We start from the raw sequence: 15160 nt of genomic DNA on the forward strand, positions 1-15160 counted from the left end.
CATATGGGATTAAGCAGGGACTTCCTTCGTGGTCCAGTGGTGAAGAACCCTCCTTCCAGTTGCAGGGGACGCCGGTTTGATCCCTGGTCAGGGAACTGAGGTCCCACATGCCTCGGGGCAACTAAGCCCGCACACCACAACTACTGAGCTCATGTGCCTCAACGAAAGAGCCCATGTGCTGCAATCTACAGAGCCCACACACTCTGGAGCCCACGCACCACAACTAGAGAGAGAAAACTCGCACACCACAACTAGAGAGAAACCCGCACGCCACTGCAACTAGAGAGAAGCCCGTGCGCTGCAACGAAGATCCCACATGCTGTAACTAAGACCCGATGCAGCCCCCCCAAAAAAACACTAAGGGACAATGGAAAATCAAAGTAATAAATGGGATTTCAAAAAAAAAAACAACGAAACATGGGATGCAGCAAAAGCAGTTCTAGATAACTAATGAGAACCTGCTGTATAGCATAAGGAACTCTACTCAATACTTTGCAATGGCCTATATGGGAAAAGAATCTAAAAAAAAAAAAACGAGAGAGAGAGGGAGTGGATATACATATATGTATAACAAATTCACTTTGCTCTACACTTCAAACTAACACAACATTGTAAATTAACTATTCTCCAATAAAATTTTTTTAAATGATTAAAAAAGGCAGTTCTAACAGGGAAGCTCATAGTGATAAATGCCTACTTTAATAAATAAGAACAATCTCAAATAAACAACCTAACTTTCCACCTCAAGGAATTAGTAAAAAAAGAATAAGCTAAGTCCTAAGTTAGTAGAAGGAAGGAAGGAAATAAAGATTAGAGCAGAAATAAGTGAAATAGAGACTAAAAAGACAATAGAAAAGAACAGTGAAACTTAAGAGCTGGGTTTTTTTTTAAAAAGATAAACAAAATAGACAAATCTTTAGATAGACTTTCCATAAAAGAAAGAGAACTCAAATAAAAAAAGAGATGAAGGAGACATTATATCTGATAACACAGAAATACTAAAGAATCACAAGAAACTACTATGAACAGTTATACATCAACAAATTGAGCAACCTAACAGAAATGGACAAATTCCTGGAAATATTCAATGTACCAATACTGAATCATGAAGAAACAGAAAATCTAAACAGACTGATTATTAGTAAGGAGATTGAATCAGTAACCAAAAACCTCCCAACAAACAGAAGTCCAGGACCCAATGGCTTCACTGGTGAATTTTACCAAACATTTAAAGAAGAATTAATACCAGTCATTCTCAAATTCTTCCAAAAAACAGAAGAGGAGGAAACACTACCAAACTTATTTTACAAGATCAGCATTACTCTGATACCAAAACCAGACAAGGACACTATAAGAAAAGAAAATTACACGCCAATATCCCTGATGAACATAGATGCAAAAATCCTCAACAAAGTAGTAGCAAACAGTATTCAACAATACAGTAAAAGGATCATACCCCATGATAAAGTGGTATTTATTCCAAGCATGTAAGGATGGTTCAAAATGCACAAATCAATCAGTGTGGTACATCACTTTAACAAAATGAAGGATAAAAATCATATGATCATCTCAGTAGATGCAGAAAAAGCTTTTGACGGAATTCAGCATCCATTTATGATAAAAATTCACAACAAAGTGGGTATAGAGGAAACATACCTCAACATAATAAAGACCATATATGACAAGCTCAAAGCTAACATCATACTCAACAGTGAAAAGCTAAGATATTTTCCTCTGAGATCGGGAACAAGAAAAGGATGCCCACTCTTGCCACTTTTATTCAACATAGTATTGGAAGTCCAGATAGGCAAGAAGAAGAAATAAAAGACATCCAGATCAGAAAGGAAGAAGTAAAACTGTCGCTATTTGAAGATGACATGGTATTATATACAGAAAACCCTGAAGATTCCACCAGCAAACTGTTAGAACTAATAAACAAGTTCAGTCAAGTTGCAGGGTACAAAATCAGTATACAAAAATCAGTTGTATTTCTGTACACTAATAACAAACTATAAGAAAGAGAAATTAAGAGAACAACCCCATTTACAATCATATCAAAAAGAATAAAATACCTAGGAATAAATTTAACTGAGAAGGTTAAAGACCTGTAAACTGAAAACTATAAGACTTTTATGAGAGAAATTGAAAAGAACACAAATAAATGGGAAGATATTTTGTGCTCATGGATTGGAAGAATAAATATTATTAAAATGTCCATATTATCCAAAGCAGTCTACAGATTCAGTGCCATCTCCATCAAAATTCCAATGGCATTTTTCACAGAAATAAAACTAACAATCCTAAACTTTGTATGGAACCACAGAAGACGCTGAATAGCAAAAGCAATCTTGATAAAGAAGAAGAAAGCTGGAGGCATCATACTTCTGTTTTGAACTGTATTAGAAAACTTTAGTAATCAAAACAGTATGATATTGGCATAAGACAAACACATAGATCAATGGAACAGGATAGAGAGCCCAGAAATAAACCCATGCCTATATGGTTAATTAATTTACAGCAACAGGTCAAGTATAGACTATGGGGAAAGGACAGTCTCTTCAGTAAATGGTATTGGGAAAACTGGAAAACCACATGCAAAGAGTGAAAATGGACCAGTATCAGGAATTCCCTGGTGGTCCAGGGGTTAGGACTCTGCACTTTCACTGCCATGGCACGGGTTCAATTTCCTGGTTGGGGAAATAAGATCCTGCAAGCCACATGACATGGCCAAAAAACGAAAAGAAAAGAAAATGGACCACTATCTTATATCATACACAAAAATCAGCTGGTTACATACAGGGGAAATTTATCAAATAAAATATATTAAAGATAATGAGAGTGAGGTTTTTCATTGTCAGAGAGGGGTATTACAAATCATGGGAAGAGGATAAGCTGGAATAAATACTATGGTATTGGGTTGGATTTGTGATATTATGGTGAACTCAATTGTTTTCAATAAACAAATATAGATATTTAATGTGCATGTATGCCCTAACTCTATCCACTGAGAGGATCTAAGAACAGTGACACCTCAGTAGCAGTGAGTACATGCGTTGCCATAGTTTCTTGGAGTGGGGAAAGTACAAGATGCTCCTGGAACATCTTAGTGTGCCAGAAAGCAAGGAAGGATCAAGGAGTGATGGGGCCACGTGAAAAAAATAGAAGCCATCATAAAAAGGTTCTTAATGCTCAAATGTGAGGCAGTTTGAACATCAAAATAAATGATAATAGCAGGTTATAACTTATTAAATAAATAGAAGTCTACAAGTCCATATAATAAAGAATAAAATGAAAGTTTTATGAAAAACAGGATATTTATATAAGTACCTTCTCACAAAATACTTATTAATTACAAAGACAAAAAGAGAAACTACTGTGAAGAAGCCTGGTAGACACCACCGTAAGTGATCAAAGTGAACACCATCAATAATGAAACCATTTGAAATCATACATCATCTTATAGAATAAATTAGAAAAATATAACATTTACTTCTGTGATATTCCTGCCAAAGTTGTATAGCCCAAATTTAATTATTAGGACCAACCCAAATTGAGGGATATTCAAGAGTCTTTTATACTTCAAAATTGTCAAGGTCATGACTTCAGCTCACCTTAAGAGACTGGAAAAAGAAGAGGAAATTCAACCCAAAATAAGCAGAAGAAAGAGAATAAAATATCAAAGCAGAAATCAGTTAAATAGAAAGCAGAGAAGCAATAGAGAAATCAGTGAAACCAAAAGCTAGTTGTTTGAGAAAATTAATAAAATTGGTAAACCACTAGCCAGATTGATCAGGAAAAGAAGAGAGAAGACACAATATCAGGAATAAGAGGTGACATCACTACAGATTTTACAGGTATTAAAAGAATTATAGGGACTTCCCTGGTGGTCCAGTGGTAAAGAATCCACCTTCCAGTGCAGGGGACGCAGGTTCGATGATCCCACATGCCGTGGGGGCAACTAAAACCCATGCGTGACAACTACTGAGCTCGCACACCTCAACGAGAGAGCCCGCGTGCCACAAACTACAGAGCCCCTGCACACCACAACTAGAGAGAGAAAGCACAAATGCCACAACTAGAGAGAAGCCTGCACACCACAACGAAGAGCCCATGCGGCAATGAAAGATCCCTCACGCTTTAACGAAGACCCCCCCCCCCCCCCCCCCCCCCGGCCCTGTGACGCAACTAAGACCTAACGCAGCCAAAAAATAAAGAAAAGAAAGGAGGGAGGGAGGAAGGGAGGGAGGGAAGGAGGAAGGAAGGAATTATAAGGAAATACTATGAACAACTTTGTTAATAAATTTAACAAATTAGATAAAATAGATAATTTCCTTGAAGGATGCAAATGACCAAAGGACACTTTTGCTACAGAGGACATTATTGGGATACTCGATTGAAACTTGAATGGGGTTTGAGGATTTAGATGATAGTCATGTATCAGTATTACTGGTCGGTTTAATGGCTGTGTTATGTTTTTTTAGTATGAGAATATGTTTAGGAAATATACACTAAAGTATTTAGGAAGGGTGGGGCATCATGCCAGCAATTTACTGTACATTGACTCACTTGAAAAAGTTCTTTGAACTCTACTTGAAATTTTTTTTGCTAAGTTTAAAATTATTTCAAAAAAAAACAAAAACAAAAAAACTTTAACAATACTTGTATGTCCCTGTATAACAGGCACATATTTTAACAGGAAAGTTTTCTTTCTTTTACAGCGGAAAGGAAGCCTCCTTTATTTAATATGAATGCAATGAGTGCCTTATATCACATAGCCCAAAATGAATCCCCTACACTACAGTCTAATGAATGGTGAGTATTGCTAAGAGATATATTACTCGACATTGTATAAATTAACTGGTTTTTCATAATGTTATCGAAGTGATTTCATTTCAGTTAGGTAAAATGTATTACCTGAAAAGATATTAAAATAGGTTATATCATGTTTATCCTTTATTATGTCTGCTTTCTTAGCATATATATAACTTAGTTCAGAAACAAAGGATAGATGATGCCACATGGAAGCAAAAAGTATTTGCTTTTCACAAAAAAATTATATTTAGTTTTTTGAACTTTAGGAACATACATAACCCTGATTATATAATAAATAGCATGATTTAAACATAATATTTTATAACTAAAATATAGATTGCCACAACCTGTAGTGAAGTTCAGTTGGAGAATGGTTTATAATTTATATAGTATAAGACATAGGTAAAATGGTTTGATTTATCAGAATTACCAGATAATTCATAACTTTGGAATCATTCTAATTGTTATTATGACATTTGTTATTCAGACTGCTTAATGTTTTTTTTCTTCTAGTGCTTCCTTGATGTGATAAAATTACATTCATTCATGTAAAAAAGTTTATGGAGAACTGATTGACAGTTTTAGAAAATGAGGATTTTTATCAGAAAATTTTACTGGGAAATTAATTCCTCAGGTGTATCTAGCATTTGAAAAATTCCAGGGGTATATGTAGCATATTTAATAAATATTTTTAAAAAGGTAGATGCATAAGTTAGCAATACTTTATTTTTTAAGGATTAATTAACACACATTCATAGTTCTTAGTACTTTTGTAGATATACATAGAAGGAATCTTTTGGCTCAGACTTTAGTATTATGGTACATATAAGTAATAAGTATATTGAACACAGACTGTCTTCACACTGTGTTCAATTGATACGTTGGGGATTCAAAAAAGAGTTCCTTTTTTGCTTGTAAAGAACTTAAGGTCTTCTTTGAATATTACAAACATCGATGGAGAAATTATTACTGGCTTACTCATTGAACTCTCATCAGTAACACTATATAATAATAATGTGTTAAGACTTCTGATGTTTTAAAAAAATATCTCAATTGGTTTTCTGGATTTAATGGAAGTTTTATCCATTTGCTCTAGGACATTAAATACTTAGGTATACAAAATGCTCCCTTCAAAGCAAATGGAGTGATATTCTGAATCACTCTATACAGAAGATGATCCAGGGGGCAAAGAAGAAAGAAAGGTGGCTTATAGAAAGGCAAAAAAATAAAGTTATCTTAGATTTGAATGCTAAAAGGAAAATATTGGCTTTTCTAATTTTCCCTCAATATAGAATGAGTTATGATATTTTAAATGTGGGAGCAGAATTTTAAAATAATCTGTGCAAATTTATCTTCGGAAAATGGTGAAGATTCATTGGTTGCTTTAGATAACTTTTCATAGATATATATGAAATGTATATAGTATCTTCTTTTTTTATCATTTCTTTTCCATCCCCCCTCCCACCAGTAGGCACATGCCTTGTTTTGTGGATGTTTTTAAAGGAAATAGCAATATGTTCACTTGATACTTTCCTTTACAATAGGTCTGATTATTTTCGCAACTTTGTAGATTCTTGCCTCCAGAAAATCCCTCAAGATCGCCCTACATCAGAGGAACTTTTAAAGGTCAGTTCAATTATACTCTGTTTTCTACCCCTAAGAAATTATTTAAGAATGTGTTTTATTTTTCTTTGATTCTGCATCAGTATTAAGTATTCTCTACTAGTTTTTAATTAAAATGCTAATTTTGTATACTGTTCTCTCGAGACTCTTCTTAGATGCTAAATTTTTTCATTTATTTTTTGAAAATTGATTGTTTTTACTGTGTCTGGATAGTTATTTTGGATATAGTTAAATATCCAAAATAGTACCAAATGGCTAAATTTTTATATGTGCAATAATATATTCATGAGTTATAATTACAAATTTTAATTAATGTGGAACAATATCATATTTCAAAGTTGGTAAAGCATAGTTTAACTTTGGATCTAATTTTTGTATCTACCATACTTTATGTATTTTTCTGTCCTGTATTAAAATAATATGAAAGAAATGACATGTAATATATTTACAAAAATATTGTGGGAGGAAAGAGATTTTAAAAGAAACTGTTAAAATGGATATCATTTATCCTTTTTGGAAATACATTTTTCTAACTTAGCAATGAAAATATTTTTTAAATCATGTAAATTCTATTCAGTTTTCACTAACTTTCATTGCCTAATTTAAATAAATGATTGGTATATGCTTCCTGTTCTCAAAAATTTTATTTCATTTGGCAGTTGACTGTCTTATTAATAGCAGTAGTAGTATTGTTGAACTTAATATAGTTCTTAAAACATCTACATAAAGCAATAGTAAGTAGATTTGATTCTCTTTGTGACCCTAAGAAATCTTGTTGATTTTTCACTCTAAAATTTAAGTAGCCTATTTTTATATGAATGTTTTAGAATTTCAGAGGGATTCAGTTTATTTTCACCAACGTACATCAATTAAAGATACAAAGAAATTGAAAGGATCTTATATATATTCAATAGTATTATTTGCAACTTTAGCATGTAGAAGAGCAGTATAAAGTTTCAGTAATGCTTGGGGAATTTTAGGCAGTAAGCGCACTCATACCGTCAGAAATGAAAGCTTGAATAAATTGGTACTCACAATAGCAACAAAAGATTTAGTAAAGCTAGGAATTATATTAGTGAAAAATAAGCAAGATCTATATGTAGAAAACTGTCAAACTTAGAAATATTTCTAAATATATTATTTTTGGGTAAGAAGACTGAATATTGTAAATAGTGGTACATACCAAGCTAAGGCTTAGGAAAAAGGAAGAATGTGATTTGCTTCTTACACTTGTCTAATATAGGTGAAAGAAGCTCTTTGGGTATAACCCAACCCACCAGGCCTAGGTATTTGGTATTTGGTGATTAGGTCCCAAGTCTGTATATAGTATTCATTTACCTGGTCCATAGTGTGTATTGGCACAGCCTTATTGGAAACGATAGGAAGTAGCTATCAAGTGCTTCTTTCCCTTTGGCCTAATGACATTTCTTTCACAATCCATCATAAAGAAAAAAATTAATAGAAAAAAGGTGTTTTTTACATATGAAGCTATTTATCTCAGAATTAAAAGTTGGAAATAAACTGTCCAGAATTAGGGTAATGGTTAAATAATTTTGGCATAAAGATTTGATGAAATATTCTGTAGGCATCATGTTTATGAGTTTGAAATAACAATACTTATGATAGTGAAAGTAGAATCAAATATGATATAGTTAGGACTCTGCATAGAGAAGAAATAAATTTGGCTAACAAAGAACGTAAAAGTGTTACAAAAATTCAAGGGTATCTCATGAACTCAAGGACAGAAGGTATCTTTCTGCAATCTATATACTAACTGTATCTACAAAACAAAAGTCTATACAAAGAAAATTTCTGAAAAGAAAGGTATCAAAATGTAGCAGTGATATTCTAAAGTTGGAATTGTTCTTTCTACTTTTCTTTATTTGATAACGTTAAGCTTTATTAAATGTTAGTGGTAAAAATCACTAATAATATAATGGCTTTTAATCAACTGCTAGTGTTTTATGAAGAGTATTGTTTATGCAACATATAAAGAAAACCATAATATCCAGGTTTATATTACATAATTCACCATCAGTAAATGCATTTCTGTTGAAACCTAATAAAACTCAGAACTGACGTGCCTTTTCTGTGAAATCAACAGTTATAAGAATATGTAAACCTTTATTTAGCCTTTGTTTAGGGCTCTAACTGGACTTACCTCTTAGTGTTTAATTAAACCCTTTTATCATTTCAACTCTGCATTTTCAGTTGACCAACAAAAGCATGATGTGCAAAGTTTTTATAAAATGTACGGGGGTAGTTACGTAGGCAGAGAGTGAATATATGTAAATGACAATTTCATAAATATAAGATGTCAGAAATGTAATAGAATTAAATAGCTATAGATTATATGCGTTATCTATCATGATTATTCAGGATAGTATCTCTAGGGTCTAAGAAGGGGTACATTTGTACTAACTGAAAAATATATAGATTTCAACTTGACTTTTACATTCTCTTATCCAGCACATGTTTGTTCTTCGGGAGCGCCCTGAAACGGTGTTAATAGATCTTATTCAGAGGACAAAGGATGCAGTAAGGGAGCTGGACAATCTGCAGTATCGAAAGATGAAGAAACTCCTTTTCCAGGAGGCACATAATGGACCAGCAGTAGAAGCACAGGAAGAAGAAGAGGTAATAATTTAGAAATGATGCAAATATTGAGCTCTCTTCCTTGGCTTCTTTACTTATGCAACTTGTCTTTTACATCACAAATCTCTTACATCAGTGGTTCTCAGGTTCTGTTTTCTTAACACTGGTCCTGTAAGATCCCAGGTGGGAAAAAAGGGTTTTGTGTTCTTTAAATCCAGTCCCTTCATAGTGCACATTGGCATACATAGTAAAGCTCTGAGAAGTCTTGTATTAAAGAAACTGGTTCAACTTTGTTTAATCTGGTCCCTCTCAAATATCTTGGACACTGAACCCTTTTTTTTGCCTGCTTGTCCAGTTGTGTGGGACATGCTTTTGAAAGTATTTGAAACTATAGACTCTGGAAGTTGACAGTACTCACTCACAAGTCATTAGAAAGTTACCAAGCATTCTTCCAGGGACACTTCTTTTCAGTTCTGCATACTTTGATTCCATCTACGCAGTTCTAAAATACTCATTTTACAAATGAGTAAAAGCAAGGGTCAGTGGTTAACTCACTGTAGGTAGAGCCATATGGGTTCAAATTCAAATAGCTGTCACTCTTAAGGTCAAGTTCTTTCCCTGTTGCCTTTTAGGGAGAATGGAAATATAAATTTGCAATGGATATGTTACAGAACTTTCTCACATGGAAATATACATATAAAGCTATCTTTTTTACTGTAAATATTTTCAGTTTTCTTCTTTGCTTCTGTCAGAATTCCAGAGCTTTGATTTGTTTTTTCTGTTTTCCAGTGAGAGAGATCACTTTGCATTCTGAAACTAGGAGCAGCAGTTAATTACTTTTATTTTTAATAGTGCTACGTAATTAATGAACTATAAAATGCAAGATTTTATTAACCTACAGTTTTGGGTATTTTTGTTTTATTTTTTAGTTCTTTTGATAGTCTTTTGAAAATTGTTTTGGGTTATTCTAGATATATGAAACAAAGTTGTGGTAAAGTAAAGTGAAATTAATAAGATTCTCATGTAGTTTAATCTATAACAGCATCTCTGTTAGGCTAGAGACATAAGAAAAGTTCCTCTATATATACCATGTGTCCATATTTATTAAATTCTGCATATCTTATAGAATTTTGGTATGGTAAGACTATTGTAATGTTGGTACCCAGATACCATGGCTTGCCTGGTTACTTCACAAAAACATTCTTGTGATTGTGATTAAATATATATGTAATACATAATTTTTAATTTACAGAAAAATAGGAATTAAATTATTTGGTGGTAGAAGGATAGGCTAGAGACTATATTTTAAATAAGAAAGAAAAATACACTTCAAAAGGCTTCAACAAAAAAATAACAACTAAAAGGAGTTGTTTCTAGGATTTTTTTTTTTTAAAGGTTGGGGCTTGTCTTTTGTTTCTTGGAAGCGCAGAATCCTAACCACTGGACCGACACGGAATTCCTGTGTAAGATCCCAGGTGGGAAAAAAGGGTTTTGTGTTCTTTAAATCCAGTCCCTTCATAGTGCACATTGGCATACATAGTAAAGCTTCTTTTAACGATGGGAATCATTGAGAAATGAGCAGAATCTCTCCATATAACCCATGAGATGTGTGGTAAAAATGGATTTCAAAAAGTGTCAAACAATTTAGAGAAAATGCTGTACTTTGGAAATAACCCAAAACTGATAAACTGCCTTTTTCACACAGTTGGTTTGGTTTTTGTTATTTACCTGTTGGTCATTTTTATTTGTTTATTTTTCTGTTAGCAGTTGGTTAACTTCCTGGTCTCACCAAATAAAGGGAATGTCTCATGATACACCTCTGACTTTCTAAAGACTGTGTGCCAAGCAGTGTGCTTGGTGCTTATGTTCAAGAAATTGGAAGAGATACAGATATTTGAACCTAATGCTCTTTTTCCTTAGGAACAAGATCATGGTGTTGGACGGACAGGAACAGTGAATAGTGTTGGAAGTAATCAGTCTATTCCCAGTATGTCCATCAGTGCCAGTAGCCAAAGCAGTAGTGTTAACAGTCTTCCAGATGCCTCGGATGATAAGAGTGAGCTAGACATGATGGAGGGAGACCACACAGTGATGTCTAATAGTTCTGTCATCCATTTAAAACCTGTGAGTATTTGGATTTCAGTGAAAAAAAATTTCAACTTTGGTAAATAATTTTCTTCATCTGATTAGTTTAAGAGGAGTTTTTTTTTTTTTCTGGATTTTTGTATTTTATTTTATTTATTTTTTTATACAGCAGGTTCTTATTAGTCATCAGTTTTATACACATCAGTGTATACATGTCAATTCCAATCGCCCAGTTCAGCACACCACCATCCCCACCCCCCCCCCCGCGGCTTTCCCTCCTTGGTGTCCATACGCTTGTTCTCTACATCTGTGTCTCAACTTCTGCCCTGCAAACCGATTCATCTGTACCATTTTTCTAGGTTCCACATACATGTGTTAATATACGATATTTGTTTTTCTCTTTCTGACTTACTTCACTCTGTATGACAGTCTCTAGATCCATCCTCGTCTCAACAAATGACCGAATATCGTTCCTTGTTATGGCTGAGTAATATTCCATTGTATATATGTACCACATCTTCTTTATCCATTTGTCTGTCGCTGTGCATTTAGGTTGCTTCCATGACCTGGCTATTGTAAATAGTGCTGCAATGAACGTTGGGGTGCATGTGTCTTTTTGAATTATGGTTTTCTCTGGGTATATGCCCAGTAGTGGGATTGCTGGATCATATGGTAATATATTTTTAGTTTTTTTAAGGACCCTGCATACTGTTCTCCATGGTGCCTGTATCAATTTACATTACCACCAACGGTGCAAGAGTGTTCCCTTTTCTCCACACCCTCTCCAGCATTTGTTGTTTGTAGATTTTCTGATGATGCCCATTCTAACTGGTGTGAGGTGATACCTCATTGTAGTTTTGATTTGCATTTCTCTAATAATTAGTGATGTTGAGCAGCTTTTCATGTGCTTCTTCACCATCTGTATGTCTTCTTTGGAGAAATGTCTGTTTAGGTCTTCTGCCCATTTTTGGATTGGATTGTTTGTTTCTTTAATATTCAGCTGCATGAGCTGTTTATATATTTTGGAAATTAATCCTTTGTCCATTGATTTGTTTGCAAATATTTTCTCCCATTCTGAGGGTTGTCTTTGTCTTGTTTATAGTTTCCTTTGCTGTGCAAAAGCTTTTAAGTTTCATTAGGTCCCATTTGTTTATTTTTGTTTTTATTTCCATTACTCTAGGAGGTGGATCAAAAAAGATCTTGCTGTGATTTATGTAAAAGAGTGTTCTTTCTATGTTTTCCTCTAAGAGTTTTATAGTGTCCGGTCTTACATTTAGGTCACTAATCCATTTTGAGTTTATTTTTGTGTATGGTGTTAGGTAGTGTTCTAATTTCATTCTTTTACATGTAGCTGTCCAGTTTTCCCAGCACCACTTATTGAAGAGACTGTCTTTTCTCCATTGTATATCCTTGCCTCCTTTGTCATAGATTAGTTGACCGTAAGTGCATGGGTTTATCTCTGGGCTTTCTATCTTGTTCCATTGATCTATGTTTCTGTTTTTGTGCCAGGACCATATTGTCTTGATTACTGTAGCTTTGTAGTATAGTCTGAAGTCAGGAAGTCTGATTCCTCCAGCAAGAGTGGAGTCTCTGTTTCCCCCAGTCCTGTCGAAGTCCTGCAGTCAAATCCCACTAGGCTTCAAAGTCTGATTCTCTAGGAATTCCTCCTTCCGTTGCCAGACCCCCAAGTTGGGAACCTGACATGGGGCTCAGAACCTTCCCTCGAGTGGGTGGACTTCTGTGGTAAAAGTGTTCTCCAGTCTGTGAGTCACCCACCCAGCAGTTATGACATTTGATTTTACTGTGATTGTGCCCCTCCTACCGTCTCATTGTGGCTTCTTCTTTGGATGTGGGGTGTCTTTTTTGGTGGGTTCCTGTGTCTTCCTGTCGATGATTGTCCAGCAGCTAGTTGTGATTCTGGTGTTCTCGCAAGAGGGAGTGAGAGCGCATCCTTCTACTTCGCCATCTTGGTTCCTAATCCCCTTCGAGATTTTTCTTTTTTTTTCTTTGCTGTTTCAGAAGTTTTGAACAATTTTAGGTAACTTATTTTAGAATGGCAGTAGGCTTGTTAATTCCCAATGTAATGTCTGCATTTGGGAAACTAATGTTTTGAGAATACAAAAAGAATATTTTTAAAAATCTTAGAAGAAAAAATACAGAAATACTATATATAATGTATTATTTGAAGTTACTCAGATGGAAAATAAAGTATTTAAAAACAGTAGATTAAAAAAAACTAGTAGGTTTACTAATGAAATTCATTATAATATAACAGTTGCCTTTGAAGAGTGGGAGAATGGGTTAGGATGGGTGGTGACCAAAAGTGACTTTTGCGTTATCCATAATGTTTACATCTTTAAGATTTAGTGTAATTAAGGAAAAGTATAAATTCTGGGTTTAGGAAATACTGGTGTTTAGTACATTAGTCTTCATACTTTCAAATGCAACATTTTGAATTTTCTTGAAAATATTTGAAGATCAGATAACTCCTTTTAGCAGTTAATAGGAATGCTTCCTTTTAAACTTCACAGCTTAGTGTTACCTAGAAAGTTATTAGGAACAATAGCTAAAAGGTGGAACCAATCCAGGTGTTCCTCAACAGATCAATGGATAAACAAAACCATGGTATATACATACGATGAATATTTTTCAGCTGTAAAAAGGAATGAAATTCTGATATATGCTACAACATTAGTGAACCTTGAAAACATTATGCTAAGTGATATACATCAGATGTAAAAGGACAAATAATGTATAATTCCACTTATATGAACTATCTAGAATAGGCAAATTCATAGAGACAGAAAGTGGATTAGAGGTTACCTGGGGCTGACTGAAGGATGAAATGGAGAATTTTTGCTAATGGATACAGAATTTCCATTCGGGGTGATGGAAAAGTTTGGGAAATAGTGGGGATGGTGGCACAGCATTGAAAATGTAATCAGCGCCCCTGAATTGTATACGTAAAAATGGTTAAAATGGAAAAATTTATATTACAAATGTTTTAACACACAGTTTTCAAGAATGATTTAGTTAAGTAGTGTTATTTAGGGAAAAACCATGTTTAATTTTTATATTCTTAGGTAAGAGGATTAACTGTAAAAAGATTATTCCCACAATTAGTTGGTTGCTAGTTGACTTCCTCTTCAGTTAATGAACTAAGGTATATGTCAAGAAAGACATAAGTTCTCAAAATTTGTATAACTATTTTTTGTTTACTTGGACAAATGGCGGAAGTATTATAAAGATCTTTTTAAACTATATTATTACTTTTAAAGCCCAAGAGCCTTAGAGTAATTAATTTTATTACTGCTGTTTAAAATACTGGCTGCATGCTTTATTATCTTCGTTTTTAAGTTATGTTAAAACTTTTTAATTTTGCATTTAATGACTGTTAATAACTCTAGCCATATACATTTCCTTATCATGAATCTGTGTGCTATTTCATACACTGAGGAAATAATGTCTCCTGATTCAAATTGTGTTGAAAATAAAATGTCAGCATTCCCATTTTTTGTTTTTGCTTTTTAAGATTATGTCTTTGAGATTTATTGATCAAGTTGTGTTTAAACTTTAACTTTCTTGAAAGTTCACGTGAACTGTGTTGGCCTTAGGTAGTAATGTCTGTTTCTTTGCCTAGGAGGAAGAAAATTACAGAGAAGAGGGAGATCCTAGAACAAGGGCATCAGATCCACAATCTCCACCCCAAGTATCTCGTCATAAATCACACTACCGTAATCGAGAACACTTTGCTACTATACGGACGGCATCACTGGTATGTACTACTGCAAATTAGAAATATATTTTTCATGTTGGACCTTGGCACCTATACTCAAGTATAATTATCTCTTTTTTTTTTTTATTCTGGGTTTATTTTGCAAAACATTTATTTAACATTTAATTACCTCTTATGAGAAAGATATTATACAAAGCACTCTGAGAGATGTGTACACAAATAAGAAATATATTTGAATATATTGAATTAGCTTGAGAGGGCTAAAAGGTACTAAATAGGAATTCAGATTACCTTTGAATCGGGGCATAA

At 33.9% G+C, this 15160-nt stretch overlaps 1 protein-coding gene across 1 annotated transcript in view; it reads left to right on the plus strand.

The window, feature by feature from the left end:
* The window catches only part of TAOK1 (TAO kinase 1), a 153748-nt gene that overhangs the window by 99095 nt on the left and 39493 nt on the right, over window positions 1-15160 (plus strand). Inside the window, exons 9-13 of the mRNA XM_082860880.1 lie at window positions 4719-4812; window positions 6357-6438; window positions 8905-9072; window positions 10951-11154; window positions 14756-14890. Of these exons, the coding sequence (XP_082717006.1) occupies window positions 4719-4812; window positions 6357-6438; window positions 8905-9072; window positions 10951-11154; window positions 14756-14890 (683 nt within the window). The remainder of the gene's footprint in view (window positions 1-4718; window positions 4813-6356; window positions 6439-8904; window positions 9073-10950; window positions 11155-14755; window positions 14891-15160) is intronic.

This window comes from Leucopleurus acutus, assembly GCF_964270905.1.
Source record: "Leucopleurus acutus genome assembly, chromosome: 19".
Lineage (NCBI taxonomy): Eukaryota > Metazoa > Chordata > Mammalia > Artiodactyla > Delphinidae > Leucopleurus > Leucopleurus acutus.